This window comes from Bos indicus x Bos taurus, chromosome 3 (genome assembly GCF_003369695.1).
Source record: "Bos indicus x Bos taurus breed Angus x Brahman F1 hybrid chromosome 3, Bos_hybrid_MaternalHap_v2.0, whole genome shotgun sequence".
Lineage (NCBI taxonomy): Eukaryota > Metazoa > Chordata > Mammalia > Artiodactyla > Bovidae > Bos > Bos indicus x Bos taurus.
In genome coordinates this window covers 67,061,567-67,081,077 of record NC_040078.1, presented here as the reverse complement: position 1 = coordinate 67,081,077, position 19,511 = coordinate 67,061,567, and the positions used below count along the sequence as shown (strand labels likewise).

At 35.7% G+C, this 19,511-nt stretch overlaps 1 protein-coding gene across 5 annotated transcripts in view; it reads right to left on the bottom strand.

Annotated features, from left to right (window-relative positions):
- The window catches only part of USP33 (ubiquitin specific peptidase 33), a 59,330-nt gene that overhangs the window by 26,968 nt on the left and 12,851 nt on the right, over positions 1–19,511 (bottom strand). For all 5 annotated transcript variants that reach the window (XM_027536839.1, XM_027536838.1, XM_027536840.1 and 2 more), the window contains 8 exons: positions 8,465–8,596; positions 8,213–8,266; positions 7,739–7,801; positions 6,427–6,579; positions 3,554–3,656; positions 2,746–2,815; positions 1,637–1,750; positions 495–573 (listed from right to left, as the gene is read on the bottom strand). In XM_027536839.1, coding sequence (XP_027392640.1) covers positions 495–573; positions 1,637–1,750; positions 2,746–2,815; positions 3,554–3,656; positions 6,427–6,579; positions 7,739–7,801; positions 8,213–8,266; positions 8,465–8,545 — 717 coding nt within the window. In that variant the 5' untranslated portion in view covers positions 8,546–8,596. Of the gene's footprint in view, positions 1–494; positions 574–1,636; positions 1,751–2,745; positions 2,816–3,553; positions 3,657–6,426; positions 6,580–7,738; positions 7,802–8,212; positions 8,267–8,464; positions 8,597–19,511 lie in introns of those variants that run through there.

Here is a 19,511-nt window from a genome sequence, read left to right as displayed (position 1 = left end):
AATGCATTCTGGTGGTGGGGTAGCATTCAGCTACTTTATAGCCTGTTGTATGAAAATAGATTTTCACTTTTACAGTGACGTACTATTGAAGTTATTTTATGAATTTTCTTTCTGTCAAACCTTGTTTACCCCTGGAAGATTTAAATTATACAATACTGAATATTTGTTATCTATTGGATTGTATTTCTTTGCTCTTAAATTCTAATTTGCTAATAAACCTTTCCAAATATGAAAAAAAATATTTAACTATAAAATACAGAAAATATAAGTTAAAATTTATCTCTGGATGTGAAACTTTTCAAAGCTAAAAGCACTAGAAGGGGAACACAGGTACACCTGTGGTGGATTCATTTCGATATCTGGCAAAACTAATACAATATTGTAAAGTTTAAAAATAAAATAAAATTTAAAAAAATAAATAAATAAAAGCACTAGAAAATACTGGCATAATTACACACCCCCAAATTTAAAATTTCTAAGCAATAAAGACCTACCTGCTGAGAATACCCCCGAAATGTTGGATTTACAGTTTTAATTCCTTGAAACAGAGTAGTAGGCACAACTGATCCTGGCCTGAGGAAGAAAACATTTTTAGGAAGAAACTTATGATTTTTAGTTAGTTTTTTTTTTTTAAGTATCCAGCAATTATTTTTTTAATTTATTTTTGACTATGCCTTGTAGCATGTGGATCTTAGTTTTCTGACTAGGGAATCCAACCCTGTACTGGAAACTGAGCGTCCTAACCACTAGACTACCGGGGAAGGCCCTAATTTTTATTTTAGAAATGAGAAATCAAAAATTCAAAGAGTCAAACTGAAAAGTGTTCATGTTTCAAAAAAATCATTCAAAGTGGTCCAGTATTAAGCTTCAAAAGTTCATGAAAATAGCTTATTTTTTATAGTTAAGCTATAATTTATTCCTCTCTCCCCTAAAGAAATATCTATGTTCTACCATACAATTTTTCAAAAAATACTAGTTACTTAATATTTTAATTACTTAAAATGCCTGGCAAAATTAAGATAAGGATATCTAGTACACCACCTAAATAAAAATTTTAAACCAGTTATCAAATACCCATGGAAACAAAAATGAAAAGTAAACCATAAGAGATTTAATCATTTAGAATCCTGTACTATGACACTTCTGAAGTTTAGTAAACTTCTAAGAATATGAAGTTCATAGTTTCAGAGCAAAGAAACTTAAACATAGCAGTTAAGGGCAAGTTCTAGCTATAGAGTAAGGAACTTGGAAATATTAGAGCCAGGTAATACTCAATAGGGATAAATGACTAAGTTGTAATACAAAAAACTTTATAGCAGACAATTACTCATCTAATGCTACACTTAGAGCAAATAAATATAAGCAGAAAAATAAACATTCATATATGTCTCTATGGTCTGATTTTAGCATTGTGAGAATGTCTACAAAATTCCTAAGTGTAACAGCCACTGCAGCAATTCAACATTTTATCTCCAGTCCAGACACTTCATTTGGATATTCATTTTCAAATGTAATGTAGCCAAAATTGAATGCTGCAATCTGTCTCTCTTCTACTTTTTACGTCTCTATAAATGCACGTGCAAATATTTACAAAATTCAGTTTAAATATAATAAAGAAAATATAATAAGTATATACCTGCTTTTATGCCAGAGCTCTGTCATCAGTTTGAGATAACTTTTACAAATAGCTGGTTTCTTATCTGTTCGAGCCAGTCCTCCACAATCAAGAAAAAACTGCGTCAAAGGCGGGCTAGTTTAAAAAAAAAAAGAAATTTTAGAATCGAGTCAAAGCTTAATACTGATTGACTTCTAGTCATTCAATGAACTATGACAAATAAAGCACTGTATCTATTATTTCTTTGCTCCCTTTTACAGCTTCACATTCATTTCCTCATTATTTTGCTGAGCACATCAGCAGATTTGACCCACAATATTAGAGACCTCAATGCTGTCAGATCACTTTTCTACTTTTCTTCTTTTCCTCTCTGGCAACTCTTTCCCCTCTTTATTATTTTTTTCTGCTCTAATCAGGTGTCTAAATATTAGGGTTCCTCAGAACTTGATTCTATGACTTTCCCTCTCTTCCCTGGGTGGATCATCTACAGAACATTTCATACTGCATCTACCTCGTCACAGGACTAAGACTGAGGGAAAACAAACAAACAAAAAAACCCTAACTGCTTTATTAGAGACTGTCCACCTACAGAAGAATATAAAATATTTTCCTAGGATCTCTGAATGAAAAGTGATTAGAGGAATTAGTTCAAGCTCCTCCTTTTCTAGATGTAAAAACAAACAACTTCCTCAAAGACATACAACTCCCTAGGAGCTAAGCCAGGACCAGCATTCTTAGGAAACCACAGGCACAGAGTAGTAACCCTATGGGGACAACAATGGATTATGTCCCAATTCAGTTTCTTGCTTACTCTACCTTAGGAGTTAATTAACAAGAAAGAGGAAAACTTTTTCAGGAATATTTGTACATTTAGGTTTTAGTTAATCCAGATAATTTATGTGAAGGCATTTCATGTGTTGAGAAGGGTGAGGAAGAGGTACAGCAAGGGATTAATGGGATCCTGTTGGCTAGGGAGACTAAATATAATTATTAACTTTTCATTATTACTATTATATTTCTTTTCCCTCTCTCACTTCTCTTTTTTTTCTAAGCATACTATAGCATCATGGTTTTCTGCTCCAAGAATAACTTTAAACAACTATACTAACAAAATTAATTTATCTACTTACCAGTTAGAAAGAGCCTGCAAAGCTGCATTCATATAACAAGTATTTCCAATATTTTTCAAACCTGTAAGACCTATTAAGAAAAATTATGTTATGTCATCATTCAATAATTCAATGACTCAACTTTATGAGTGTTCACTAAGTACATAACTAGGTAATTATTATGGTTCCTAAGCTATGGTAAGGAAATACAAAATACATTATAGAAATACAAATAGCAACAACTTGAACAACTCAAAGAGGGATCAGACTTACACCAAAGTGATAATTTTCAGAAAATTATTTAGATATACTCTTAAAGGGCTAAGATTCCCTTATATGAATTGTAAAATATAAAAGTTTGTACAAAACTATATATACAGATAGTTTATACTGTGGGCTTTAGTAAAGTGATGCCAGAGAAACCAAGTATCAAAACTGTCAGTTTGCTTTTTTTACAAATAATAATTTTTCTAGGTAAAATTTCAGCTTTTAAATAATACAATTACTTTATTGATTTCTTACAATCAAATATTGCCAACTAGCATGACTTTCACTCATGCATCATTAAAAACAAAAGGATATTTCCTTGGTATTTTCAAATGATGCATAATGCAGTAAATAAAAAAAGTTAGAACTTAAAATGCTCCTTGATTAATTATACAAACTGGTGACTTTTTTAAAAAAAAGCATTAACAAATAGTTTGGTTCCTAGAATTTATTTTTATAATTATCTTATCACCTCTAGACTTTGAAATTTTCACAATATAGTTCCCTACAGAAATGGGCAATGGCATACAAAGGAGTGTGTTATATCGGAGAATTATTTTACCTCTTGCCTTAAGTTCATCTTCTTCTTCTACTTCTATATCCAGATCATCAAACACAGCAACCAGAGGAGTTTTTAATGTTGTGTTACTGGGTATTTTAAAATCCTTGATAACAGAAAAGATAGCAGGCTTAAACAAATCCTTAGGTTACATTTTTAGAAAATTTTTTACTCAACTGGTCTGTAGACTTCTACAGTCTCTCCTGATACTTGTTACTGAAGTTATTTTCTATCCTTTTATGCATATGAAATAGTTTTATTAAATATTTTCTAAAATTCCAAAATTAATTCCTGAGAATTGGATTAACTTAAGAGGTTGCAACTGGTGACTTGATGGTCAAATGCCAGTCCATATTATTTAAATAAAAAAAAAATTTTTTTTTAAAGGCCAAACACCTAAACAAAAACAAAACTTTTGAGCCAACATTTTAAACATTGGGAGAGCTCACATAAAAAAATCAAATTTTGCTGCTGCATGACAAAAACCAACATAATATTGTAAAACAATTATCCTCCAACTAAATTTTTTTTAAAACACTCAAATTTTACAAGTTTTCTTCTAATAGAAGAAGCTCAAAGTACATTGCACCCAGTTAGCAAAAATCAGTGGGAGGCTGAAATTGAACAGCAGAATGCAACTCAGCACGTGCTCTGGTTCTCAAATTTTACAGCCTATTCCTCTTCCACATGGCATGCATATGTACTCACACCTACCCACTTTATACATTTACTTTACCTTCCTGGCATTTGTAGATACTAGACATTTGGGAAGGCCTATATTCTTACTTTGTTGTATTGATATACAGAGAAGTAGAACAGTTTTTCGGAGAAGGCAATGGCACCCCACTCCAGTACTCTTGTCTGGAAAATCCCATGGACGGAGGAGCGTGGTGGGCTGCAGTCCATGGGGTCGCTATGAGTCAGACACGACTGAGCAACTTCACTTTCACTTTTCACTTTCATGCATTGGAGGAGGAAATGGCACCCACTCCAGTACTCTTGCCTGGAGAATTTCATGGACAGAGGAGCCTAGTGGGCTGCAGTCTATGGGGTTGCACAAAGTCAGATACGACTGAAGTGACTTAGCAGCAGCAGCAGAACAGTTTTTAGAAAAAAATCGTTCAAAATCTTACCTCCTAGAATACTGTTTGAAAAACCTTAATGACATTTGACTGATTTCCAATATTGCTAACTTGTAATTAATGTTCTGATGAATTGGGTTCACATAGTCTATAAATTTTATATCACTAAAGAAATCTGTACAAATAACTTTTTCTTCTCAGCAATTTCTGTAACAACAAGATAACTGGGAAGTTGTATGAACTTAAATTCATGTCTTTTATGTGTCATAAAAATAACTCACCAGAAAGTTATTTACAAGCTATCAGAAAAGTATCAGTATTCTTATTCAACCAGATTCAGCATTCATTAAGAGGTTGCACTGGGTCTTCGTTATGGGCGCAGGCTTTCTCTAGTTGTGGTGAGCGGGGGCTACTCTTCGCTGTGGTGCGTGGGCTTCTCATAGCAATGAAGACCCAGTGCAACCAAAAATAAAATAACAAATGAATAAATAAGTTATATATATATTAAAAAGTCACTGCTTAAAAAAAGAGAGTTGCAAGTGTAATCTATCAGGTAGAAATGGCAGATGGCTGCTCTAACATTTTTCTTTAGTTAGTGATGATTATTTTCTTGATGTGTTTTTATTTGTATTTCTTCTTTGTGAACTATCTGTACTTATTCTTTGATTAATATAAAAATTGTTACCAGTTCCTCATGTGATTAAACTTTTAATTATCACGTTTTTGTTAATAGTATAAGAGGGTTCACACAAAGTTCTTTTCAAACTACCATGGCATTAACAAAACCAAAAAACGTGTTTCTGGATGATAAATAGGTATCAGGGGAGAAATAGTGATGTTGATTTATGAACTAGAGTCATTCAACTGTGAAACTAGAAATGCAACAAGTATACCTTGTCTAAAATCTAGTCACTTTAAGTTACATTATATGGGAGGCAAACAAATTTATTATCACAAATTTCTACCATCAGAATGTAATACAAAGATACAACAGAAAAAAATCTTAAGAATTGGCATCAAAGAACACAATTCTAGAAACACACTGTAATTTTTGTAACCCACAGGAAAAAAACCTCACACAGGAAAAAAACCTCACTGATGTGTTAACTAAAACAGATCAAATGATGATTAGAATAAGTAGACACCAACTACTCTTATTTTTCCATTTCCCTTTCCTATTTTCTTCTCTGGGGCGCTGCAAGGCATGTGGAATCTTGGTTCCCCAACCAAGAATCGAATCCATGCCCCCCACAGTGGAAGCATGGAGTCTTAATCACTGGGCTGCCATGAAGTCCCTCCCTTTCCTATTTTTATAGAACCTGAAAATTCTCAAAATTAAGTGAGCAATCTTTGCAAGTTCACACATATTTTGTAGTCAAAGATTGATGTTAAGTTTTAATATATTCTATCTGGTTTTCAATAAATTAGTAAAACATTCACAATAATAGGCATGGGAGTGAAGCAGGGAGGGAAATGAGGAAAAGATAGTTGAATCAGGGCCTATTAAAGAAGGCCCATCATCTTTCCTAGAGCCTAGTTGCTTAAGTTTCTAAAACCTATAAGGTGCTTTTCCATCTATAGACACGTGTGAGATTCAATTTTACCCTGATCTATCATTCTACAAAAGAAAAAAGGCCAGATTCCATGTCTCATTTGAGGAAAAAAAGGCACATTATGGAAACCTGGTAAAATAAAGGTGAAGTAGGGTTCTTTAAAATTTCAGCTGCATGACAAACTCTGTAATTCTCTTCTGAAAGTATTTAATATTTTAATTCCATGGATTTAAATTATTACCTGTACGCCATTTTCTTGTATTTGGTGAAGTGGTTTTACATGAGGTAATGAAGGCTGAGTTCCTAATTTCCTATCCAAAAATACTTCTTTGCTGCAAGCATAACACCAAACTCGAAGGGTGGTAAGGTTCACAGTTAGATAATGCTTTGTCTCCTGAATAATTTCATGAGAGAGAGAGAAGAGGAATAAAAATTAGTTATAGTTGAAAGCCTTTCAAAAGATCATAGAAGATAAACTGCTGGCCTTTAATGAATAACAATATATTCAAAAGAGAAGATTTAAAGCAGAGCACCAAATAAACATTACTTAGATAAACCACTACTGCTAAAGCATAGCGAATAGTAACAATATCCAAGCCTACTACAAAAATTATTCTATTATTTTCACCACTATTCATTATAAAGATAAACAAAGAGTTATTATGAGAGTCTGCTTTGCAGTTAGCAAGTAATCATGACACAAGAAAATTGACAATAGCACAGTAAGTGTTCGAGGACATCAGAATGGCAAAAGAATACAAATGACGTGAATTAAAGCACAAAAGAGCTCAAGCAATAGGGAATATATGATCTTGGATACGTGAAATTCTCGCCTTTCTCATCTGGAGTTCTGCAAGACAATAATGCCCTACAGAAAATGATTTGAGTGACCATTTTCTCAGTTCTCCCAAGAATGGCATATAACACCACTATTCTAGATGCACCAAAGAGAAGTAAATTAATTATGTATGAAGATGCCTAAGAGTCTTAAGTAATTTTCTTTAGGAACCCTGTCAAGAATAGTTGATGCTGTAGAGATAAATATAAATGAAAAAGATGGTTCATTCTCAAGAAATGTAGTTTGGAATGGGAGCTCTATCTAATCTGTAAAAGAAGCATCCCAGAATTACACACAAGCACCAAACCACCAAGGTGATGTAGACAGGAGACTCCTGTAAGGAGGATGTAGAGCAAAGGGTATATGAGTTGAGCCTTGAAGTCAGTCAGGCTCTGTCATAAGCCTAGACTTCTAGTCTTGACTTCAACTTCCATATCCTCCTAATATTTCCAGGGATCACCCATACACCTGGAGGTACATTTCTTAAATCACTGCTCTTTTACTTACCACCTCATATTACCTAATTTTGACCTTTCCAGCAATTCCTGTCCCCATCTTTTTATAAGCTAAGATTTAACTCATTGTTTATTAAAAAAAAAGAATAAAAGGACAAAATTTTGAATGACAACTTGAATTAATAATGTTGTATTTGTTTTTCTTTTTCCTCAGGCTATATTTAAAAAATGTCTGGCATGAAATTTTTCTGTATACATACCTGAGAATGTATGGTGCTATGATCCACTTGTGATTCACCACAGCCAACATATGAACACCTATTCTATAAATATATAAAAAGGAAAATAAGGCATTTTATTACATGTAAATTTATAATAATAAGCATTACAATTACATTTACAATGAAGTTCTGATCACATTTTAACTTTAAGATTAAATGACTTCCAAACTTAGTTATTTTAACCACAAGGTACCAGGCACAAAAGAATATAATCAGAATACTTTTAAACTAAAAGATATGTCACCTCTAATAAAAAGTGTAAAATATTTTAGTGATTTACTAAACTCTGCAAAAAGCACTGTAAGTTAATACCCAAAGTTTAATTTTTATTATCAATAACAATCTTTTTAAAGTATGTTCATTTATGAAATCTTGTATCAAAAAAATCTAGTTCACCTTATTCAGATATAAATTTTTATAATATCAAACTTTTAAGAAGAAACACACACATACCTCCAGGCATGCCCAAAGGTTTGGTCCTCTGACTTTACAATCCTGACAAGAACCCTGTGCGAAGAAGACCGCAGAGATAACATCACCATTCCATTAACACGGCCAAACACAGACATTCATTAAGTTCATACATAAAAATCTGGATTCATGAACACAGGATATTGTAGTAATTTATTAAAAAAAAGAAACCCACGTTTGAGAGAAAAATGAATATGGTTTTTTAAAGGAAGGGAAAAAAGCCCTCTATCTTACATGAGATTTTTGTATTAAATCTTCTTTAGTTATTTCACCAACTGAATCCAAATGTGGACAATGACTTCGAAAAGATGACATTTTGTTAGAAATGTTTTCCTGTTTCTCAAGGCTTTCCAAATGAGGTAACACCTACAGAAAAATTGGCCAGAAAAGTTAATTATAAAAGTGCTAATATATGAAAAATTATTAAAATAAAAGGTAAAATAAGAAGTATACATGTTTATAAGTTTGTCCTACAAAAGTATATATTTTCAAATACACTGACCTATTCTCACAATTCAATTTCACAACTGAATTTTGTAGTGCCCTACAAAACTATATATTCTCAAATACACTGAGGTTATTTTCACAACTCAATTTCAACACTGGAAGTTTACCTACTAATAAATAATCATTTTATTAAAATTGACACCTGTGAGTCAATGCAAGTTTGTTTCTCCACTACTTTTGCTGTTTTTCCCCCTTCTCCAAGTTCATTTTTTGAGGTAGATGAAAGGGTTTAAAAAACATCAGGTTATTTCATTTACGTATTTACATTCCCTATTTTTCTTTTAAAAAGATTAACCCTTAGGCTAGAATTGGAATTGAAAAGAACAAGAATTCAGATGGAAACCATTTTCACACTAGCAACAACCCCCACAGATGATATAAATAAAACAGTTTGGTACTCTAGCAATATACCTGGATAATCACTTTGTATCAGAGTTTCTCCACCCTGCACCACTCACACTTTAGGCCAGATAATTCTCTGTAGCTGGGGGTGTCCTGTACATTGCAAGATAACAACATTGCTTCTTCTACCCATTAGTTGCCAAAACACCCTCACTACCACCCTGAGCTTCAATCACCAAGGTCACTACACAGTGTAAAACTATATTCTCTAGGCAACAAAGTTATCCCAGGTTGAGACTTTGACCAGACTTAGAGCCTGAAAGCAAAAGTGAAAGCTGATCAGTTGTGTCTGACTCTTTGTGACCCAGTGGACTACAAGGTCCACAGAATTCTCCAAGCGAGAATACTGGAGTGGGTAGCCCTTCCCTTATCCAGGGGATCTTTCCGACCCAGGGATCAAACCCACATCTCCTGTGTTGCAGGTGGATGATCTGAGCTACCAGGGAAGCCCTTAAACAGTTTTAAATTTGATTTGATAGAACTTTTTTGTTTAATATGTTTCAGTTAAGTTCAGTCGCTCAGTCGTGTCCGACTCTTTGCGACCCCATGAATTGCAGCACGCCAGGCCTCCCTGTCTGTCACCAACTCCTGGAGTTCACTCAAACTCACCTCTATCGAGTCGGTGATGCCATCCAGCCATCTCATCCTCTGTCGTCCCCTTCTCCTCCTGACCCCAATCCCTCCCAGCATCAGTCTTTTCCAATGAGTCAACTCTTCGCATGAGGTGGCCAAAGTACTGGAGTTTCAGCTTTAGCATCATTCCTTCCAAAGAATACCCAGGACTGATCTCCTTTAGAATGGTTTCTCAAGAGGCAGGTCAGGTGGTCTGGTATTCCCATTTCTTTCAGAATTTTCCACAGTTTATTGTGATCCACATAGTCAAAGGCTTTGGCATAATCAATAAAGCAGAAATAGATGTTTCTCTGGAACTCTCTTGCTTTTTTGATGATCCAGCGGATGTTGGCAATTTGATCTCTGGTTCCTCTGCCTTTTCTAAAACCAGCTTGAACATCTGGAAGTTCACGGTTCATGTATTGCTGAAGCCTAGCTTGGAGAATTTTGAACATTTCTTTACTAGCATGTGAGATGAGTGCAATTGTGTGGTAGTTTGAGCATTCTTTGGCATTGCCTTTCTTTGGGATTGGAATGAAAACTAACCTTTTCCAGTCCTGTGGCCACTGCTGAGTTTTCCAAATTTGCTGGCATATGGAGTGCAGCACTTTCACAGCATCATCTTCCAGGATTTGAAATAGCTCAACTGGAATTCCATCACCTCCACTAGCTTTGTTCGTAGTGATGCTTTCTAAGGCCCACTTGACTTCACATTCCAGGATGTCTGGCTCTAGGTTAGTGATCACACCATCGTGATTATCTTGGCCATGAAGATCTTTTTTGTACAGTTCTTCTGTGTATTCCTGCCACCTCTTCTTAATATCTTCTGCTTCTTTTAGGTCCATACCATTTCTGTCCTTTATCAAGCCCATCTTTGCATGAAATGTTCCCTTGGTATCTCTAGTTTTCTTGAAGAGATCTCTAGTCTTTCCCATTCTGTTGTTTTCCTCTATTTCTTTGCATTGATCTCTGAGGAAGGCTTTCTTATCTCTTCTTGCTATTCTTTGGAACTCTGCATTCAGATGCTTATATGTTTCCTTTTCTCCTTTGCTTTTCGCTTCTCTTCTTTTCACAGCTATTTGTAAGGCCTCCCCAGACAGCCATTTCGCCTTTTTGCATTTCTTTTCCATGGGGATGGTCTTGATCCCTGTCTCTTGTACAATGTCATGAACCTCCGTCCATAGTTCATCAGGCACTCTATCTATCAGATCTAGTCCCTTAAATCTACTAATGTGTTAATATCAGCACATTTATAATTGTGTACATTTATTTTAAAACACAAATGTGCTGAAATATTAACACATTAGTAAATATATTCTATCAAACCAAATCATTTTAATAAATCCAATATTACACTACAACCTACAAAATACAACAGGAATCACTGTGAAGTTAATGTTGATTAAGTCATGATTTCTAAATATCACATTACTACATAATATCAAATAAGCCATGCTCCTTGCTTTCATAGCATGAAATAATTGCTGGGACTTGCCTGGCAGTCAGGTGGATAGAACTCCAAGCTCCTAAGGCAGGGAGTATGGTTCTGGATCCCTGGTTGGGGAACTAAGATCTCACCTGATATATGGTACAGCCAAAAAACCCCAAAACTAAATTAAAATAATTGCTAATATTTTCCATTTTTAATTTACATATAGGGGAGGGTTTCACACCCACCTCTCACTTCCTTGTGAGGGTGAATAATCTTTTCCCTCTTAGCCAATTACTCCCATTTCCAACTGTAATGGGGTAACAAGCACCAGATTTATCCTCTAGTTCCAGAAAAACATTTATTTCTGCTTTATTGACTATGCCAACGCCTTTGACTGTGTGGATCACAATAAACTGTGGAAAATTCTGAAACAGATGGGAATACCAGACCACCTGACCTGCCTCTTGAGACACCTGTATGCAGGTCAGGAAGCAACAGTTAGAACTGGACATGGAACAACAGACTGTTTCCAAATAAGAAAAGGACTATGTCAAGGCTGTATGTTGTTACCCTGCTTATTTAACTTATATGCAGAGTTCATCATGAGAAATGCTGGGCTGGAGGAAGCACAAGCTGGAATCAAGATTGCTGGAAGAAATATCAATAACTTCAGATACGCAGATGACACCACCCTTATGGTAGAAAGTGAAGAAGAACTAAAGAGCCCCTTGATGAAAGTGAAAGAGGAGAGTGAAAAAGTTGGCTTAAAGCTCAATATTCAGAAAACTAAGATCATGGCTTCCAGTCCCATCACTTCATGGCAAATAGATGGGGAAACAGTGCCTGACTTTATTTTGGGGGGCTCCAAAATCACTGCAGATGGTGACTGCAGCCATGAAATTAAAAGACACTTACTCCTTGGAAGGAAAGTTATGACCAACCTAGACAGCATATTAAAAAGCAAAGACATTACTTTGTCAAGAAAGGTCCGTTTAAGTCAAGGCTATGGTTTTTCCAGTAGTCATGTATGGATGTGAGAGTTGGACTATAAAGAAAACTGAGCTCTGAAGAACTGATGCTTTTGAACTGTGGTGCTGGAGAAGACTCTTGAGAGTCCCTTGGACTGCAAGGAGATCCAACCAGTCCATCCTAAAGGAGATCAGTCCTGTGTGTTCATTGGTAGGACTGATGTTGAAGCTGAAACTCCAATACCTGGCCACCTGATGTGAAGAGCTGATTCATCTGAAAAGACCCTGATGCTGCGAAAGATTGAGGGCAGGAAGAGAAGGGGACAACAAAGGATAAGATGGTTGTATGGCATTACCGACTCAATGGACATGGGTTTGGGTAAACTCCAGGAGTTGGTGATGGACAGGGAGGCCTGGTGTGCTGTGGTTCATGGGGTCACAAAGAGTCGGACACGACTGAGCAACTGAACTGAACTGAAGTAAGAAATGAATTTTAAAAATACATAAAATAATGGTTTTTCAGACACAGATACTGGACAACAGACATTGCAGGACACTGATCCATCCATAAGAAGATAAAAACAAGGTGACTGCCCCAATTTACTGCCTGCAGGGAACTTCTAGTCTATAGTACAAGCAGAAGAAAACCCAAACAGACTTTGGTGATCTTTCTGAGCTGAAGAGACAAAGTTGGAAATTCAGGGAGGCCAAGGTGAGTAATTAGAGAAAGAACTGGAAACCTACTCCAGTATTTTCGCCTGGAGAATCCCAAGGACAGAGAAGCCTGGCGGGCTAAAGTCCATGGGGTCGCAAAGAGTCGGACGCAACTGAACAACTAACACATATATACGTAAGGTGAGTAATGGGCTTCTCGGGTGGCTCTTTTGTAAAGAATCTGCCTGCCATATTTATAATAGAATGTGAAAGCAACCTAGGTGTCCATCAACAGATGAATGGATAAAGAAGCCGTGGTACATATACACAAAGGGATATTACTCAGCCATAAAAAGGAATGCCCTTCAGTCAGTTCTAATGAGGTGGATGAACACAGAATCTATTATACAGGATTAAGTAAGTCAGAAAGAGAAAGATAAATATCATATTCTAACACATATATACACAGAATCTAGGAAAATGGTTCTGAAGAATTTACTTACAAGGCAACAATGGAGAAACAGACACAGAATAGACTTATGGACGGGGGAGAGGGGAGGAGAGGGTGAGTGTATGGAAAGAGTAATTACCATATGTAAAATAGATAGCCAACAGGAATTTGCCATATGGCTAAGAAACTCAAACAGGGGCTCTGTATGAACCTAGAGTGGTGGGATGGGGAGGGAGATGGGAGGGAAGTTCAAAAGGGAGGGGATAAATCTATATACACCTATGGCTGATTCAAGTTGAGGTTTGACAGAAAACAACAAAATTCTCTAAAGCAAATATCCTTCAATTAAAAAAAAAAAAAAAAAAGAATCTACCTGCCAATGCAGGAGCCTCAGGAGATCTGGGTTCAATCCATGGGTCAGGAAGAGCCTTTGGAGGAGGGAATGGCAACCCACTCCAAAATTCTTGCTGGCATAATCCCATGGACAGAGGAGCCTGGCAGGTTACAGTCCATGGGATCACAAACAGACATGACTAAAGTGACTGAGCATGCACGCAAGGTGAGTAAGAGAAAGTAAAGAACCGAAAAGAAAGTCAGTCAACTCTGGAGATTCCTAAAGGGTGACCGTTGTGCTTTCATCCAGGTACTGATGAGCACGTGCCTGTGACTAAATTACCCCAAGCAGTGAAAAGAACTACAGGAAAAGGGTAGGTAGAACAATTCTCAAAGCCACCACAGGTCTGTCTGTGTTTCCATAGCCAGAGTTGAAAGATTTCACAATACAGAGGGGATAAAATAAGAGTACTCACAAGGGCACTGCCTTTGTACAAGGGATAAATCATTCCTAGAGAAAAGACTACTTTGGTTCTGTCTTCAAAAAGCTCAAAAGCAAGCATTACCGGGTCAAACTGCTCCAAAAGAATTAACTGTGTCCCAGAACAAAGATGATGTTCTAACAAGGTAAAAATCAAAATGTCTGGCATCCAAGAAAACTATTAAAATACAGAAAGAAGGAAAATCTGACCCTCAGTGGGGAGGGAAAAAAAGGAGATCTAGAAATAAGACAGACAGAATCAAGGATACAAATGATAAGAGACATGAGAGACTGGAAGGGAGGGGAGACAAGACCAAAATCAAGTTTCTAAATGTTAAAAAACCAAAAAATAAAAAACCAATGTGAAAAAATACGATGGATGAGATTAAGAGCAGATAAGACAAGGCAAAAAAATAATGAACTTGAAGACACAGTAAAAGAAACTATCCAAATTGAAATATAAAGATTGAGAAAATTAAACAAGAGCATCACTCAGGTGGGAAAGACCAAATTTGATGAAAACCAAAAACCTCCAAACTGAAGCAACACAAAACATAAGAACAAATAATACCATGGCATATCAAAAACAAGTAACAGAAAGGACATCTTAAAAGCAGCCCCAAAAGATCCATAATGTAAACTAGAAACATATAAGCCAGAAGGCAGAGGAGCAACATCTTTAGAGTTTACTGAAAGAACACCATCAACTAAGAATTCCACACATAGGAAAACATCTTTCGAAAACAAAGGCAAAATAAAGACATCTTTAGTCATACAAAAGCTGAAGGAATTTATCACCAGCAGACTTGCACTATAAAATCTGTATGTATGTTTCAATATAGTTCCATATACATCATATACAAATATAGATAGAGACACATAATATCAATAATATTGGTAATGTTTTATTTTCTTCAATAATATTAAAAAGAAACTCTTAAGTCAAAATTTTCATGGATATTTGTGAAATGCATTCACACATGGATACATGCACTCAATCAATCTTCTAATAATAGGCATTTCCTTTGTTTCCATATTCTGTCATTTAAAAATCCATGTAAATGCAATGGGTGTACCATTATATTTGTATTTGTATTACATGGGCCAGTTTATAAGAATAGAGTTTGCAAGATTACTTTCCAAAAATGTGATAACAACTCATATTTCTACTCATAAGGGAATACTATTTTCTGCACAGCAACACCATTTTCTCTGCTAGCAACAGATATTAGTTTTTGTGTTTTTTTTTAACTTTTGTCATTTGATGGGTGTGTTGTCATATTTCACTAGTATTTCATTTGCATTGCCCAGTCAGTGGAGCATGAGATTCTTTAATTTGCATTACCTTGACAACCTGTGAGACGAAACTGAGTGTCTTTTCATGAATTTTGTAGCCTTCTAGATTTATTAATTTTCTTTAACTGTTCTTTAAATCTTTTGCCCTTTTTACAGTTGGGCTGATAACCTCTTCTTGTAAAAGGAATCCTGTCTTCCATACTGCAACCATTTTTTTCAAACTTACTATTTATCTATTATTGTTCAGCTGCTAAGTTGTGGCCAACTCTTTGCGACCCCACGCATTGCAGCACTCCAGGCTCCCCTGTCCTTCACATTCTCCCAGAGCTTGCTCAAACTCATGTCCTTGGTGTCAGTAATGCCATCCAACCATCTCAGCCTCTGTCATTCCCTTCTCTTATTTGCCTATTAAGTTTATGAAAAACACATAAGTTTATTATCCTAATCATTTTTAAATGTACAGTTCAGCAGCATTAAGTATATTCACACTGTTGGGTAATCAATCTCCAGAAATCATTTCATAATGCAAAGTGAAACTCTACAGCATTACACAGCAGCTCTCCACTCCTCCTCCCACCAACCACTGGCAACCACCATTTTACTTTCTGTCTCTACAATTTTGATGAGTCAGGGTATTTCACAAGTGGAATACAGTATTTTCTTTGTGTCTTGCTTATTTTACTTAGCATAATGTCCTCAAAATTTATCGATTTTATAGCATGGGAAGGAACTTCCTTCCTTTCCCAGGTTGATTAATATTCAATTGTGGTGGTATCTCACTGTGATTCTTTTTAAAAATTTAATATATATATATATATTTCATTCATTTACTTGGCTGTGCTGGGTCTTAGTTATGGTACATGAGATCTTTTTAATTCTCATGTGTCATGTGAGATCTAGTTCCTTGACCAGGAACTGAACCTGGCCCCCTGCATTGGGAGTTCAAGAGTCTTAGCCACTAGACCACAAAAGAAGTCCCCCCACTGTGGTTTTGATTTGCATTTCCATAATTAGTAATGTTGAGCATCTTTTCAGGTGCTTGTTAGCCATTTATTTATATATCTTCTTTGGAGAAATGTCTATTCAAGTACCTGAGTCATTTTTTTAATCTAATTGTTTGCTTTTTTGTTGTTGAACTGTAGGAATCTTTTATATACTCTGGATATTTAACTCCTTATTGGATATATGATTTGCAAATATTTTTACCCATTCCATAGGTGGCCTTTTCATTCTCTTGCCTGTGTCCTTTGATGCACAATAATTTCTAATTTGATACAGTTCAATTTATCTATTAACTTTTGTGACCTGTGCTTTTACTGTCATATCCAAGAAATCACTGACAAATCCAATGTCACAAAGTTTCCCCTCTATGCTTTCTTCTAAGTGTTTTAGTTCTTATGTTTATGCCTTTGATCCACTGAAGTTAATTTTTGTATGTTTGGGTAAGGTAAAGATTCAATGTTGTATTTCTGCTTCTGAATATAAAGTTTGCCCAATACCCTTTCTTGAAAAGACTGTTTGAAGAAACCATTTTCCCCACTGAATGGTCTTGGCACTCATCAAAAACATCTGACCAGGGATACTTTACTAAGATAGTGAAACAGGATCTTGAGTTCACCTGCGCATGAAAATCACAACCATTTACAGAGCAACTACAGATGAGAATGACCTGAAGGCAAGCAGAAAAGATTTTTCAGTACTAAAGACATGAAGAAGGAACCGTGAAATGGATAGAAGGAGCAGAGGTGCAATATAGTCAAGATCCACACACCTGGGCAGGCAACCCACAAAAAGGAGAATAATCACAACTGCTGAGTTTCTCCCTAAGGAGTAAAGGATCTAAGCTCCACACTGGGCTCTCCAGGCCAAGGGTTCTGCAAAGGGAAAAAGTGCCCCAGAACATCTAGTAGCCCTGAAGGCTAACTATGGCTTGAGTACAGAAGAGATGGAGGTCCATAGGAAACAAACCTCTTCTCTTTTCTAAAAAAAAAAAAATATATATATATATATATATGTATGTATGTATGTATTTTATTTGGCTGCACTGGGTCTTAGTTGCAGCATGTGGGATCTAGTTCCCTGCCCAGGGATCGAATCCAGGCCTCCTGCATTAGGAGCATGGACTCTTAGCCACTGGACCACCAGGGAAGCCCCAAAACTCCACTCTTGACTGCCAACCTTTACAAGAGGCAGAACCTGACAGCCAAAAATGTTAATGTAACAGCCAAAATATGGAAGCAACCTTAAAGTCCATAAACAGAACAGATAAAGAATATGTGACACACACACACACACACACACACACTTGAATACTACTCAGCCATAAAAGAATGAAATCTTGCATTTGTGACTACATGGATGGACCTAGAGGGTATCATGCCAAGTAAGGTAAATCAGAATGATAAAGACAAATACATGTCTGTGTAATCTAAAAACCAAAACAGAAACAGATTCAAAAAAATAGAGAACAGACAGCTGCCAGAGGGGAAGGAGTAGGGGTTGACAAGGGAAAAAAAAAGTTAACTATGTGAAGTAACAAATGCTAATAGCTTGATTGTAGTAATTACAATGTATATTTATATGAAACCACCACATTATACACCTTAAAAATATAAATTTTTGTCAATTATACCTTAATAAAGATGAATTTTTTTTTAATTGATCACATCTGTGTGCATTATTTCTGGGCTCTATGCTATTCCATTAGTCTATGCTTATCTTACAATCAAAACTATTATTAACTTTCTTGGTATGCTTTATCATTAAAAGTATTAATTTTTAATAAAATCAGACACATCTCTTATTTTATAACAGCTTCTGAGTTTCTAATCTTAAGGTTTCCTTCACCATAATTTATAGAGCTAAAACTACAGAATAGCCTTAAATTTTTTTTAAACAAGGCTTTAATCTATCAGGAGGTTATCTTAAGACAGGAACCCAGATTTATTTTCTTCCAGATGGGCAGACATTTGTATCAGTGCCATTTACTACATAATCTAAATCACTGCAGATGGTGACTGCAGCCATGAAATTAAAAGACACTTGCTCCTTGGAAGGAAAGTTATCACCAACCTAGATACCACATTAAAAAGCAGAGACATTACTTTGCCAACAAAGGTCTGTCTAATCAAGGCTATAGTTTTTCCAGTGGTCATGTATGGATGTGAGAGTTGGACTATAAAGAAAGCTGAGCACCGAAGAATTGATGCTTTTGTACTGTGGTGTTGGAGAAGACTTTTGAGAGTCCTTTGGACTGCAAGGAGATCCAATCCATCCTAAAGATCAGTCCTGAGCATTCATTGGAAGGACTGATGCTGAAACTCTAATACTTCTGGCCACCTGATACAAAGAGCTGACTCATTTGAAAAGACCCTGATGCTGGGAAAGATTGAAGGCGGGAGGAGGAGACAACAGAAAATGAGATGGCTGGATGAGATGGTTGGACAGAGTATGATATGAGATGGATCACCGACTCAATGGACATGAGTTTGAGTAAACTCCAGGAGTTGGTGATGGACAGTAAGGCCTGGCATGCTGCAGTCCATGGGGTCTCGAAGAGTCAGACATGACTTAGCAAATGAACTGAACTGAATCCATTTCCTACTGAATTATAACATTATCTTTACCCTTTATTAAATCTGCACATATTTCTATACATATTTTCTAACTGATCTGTCTATGCCCATACTATATTAATCTGATTTAGAGACTACAATATTCTATACAGAATAGTTGACATACTTCCTTCACTGTTCCATTTCAGCTTCCTTGGCTACTCTCTAAACACACTAGAAAATCTGGTAACTTTACCTCTTATGTTCCAATATTAATATCAGTTACTTAATTTTACTGTTTTAATGCATCTGTTAGAATCTCTAAATGCAATTTGAATATAAAGGTGATATGACCATCTATGTCAGGGTCCTTATATATATTAATGTTTTGCCATTTAGGGTCTTTTTTATAATTTCTATTCTTAATTTGCTTACATTTAAAAAATTTGAAATGGTCTATTTAAAAACTGCAGTTTAGTTGATTTGCAGTATCGTATTAGTTAGAAATGGTCTTAATGAACTCTATGAAATGCCTTTTCAGCAGCTACTGATGGCTTACTATATTCTTTGTTTCATTTGTTGATCAGTTCA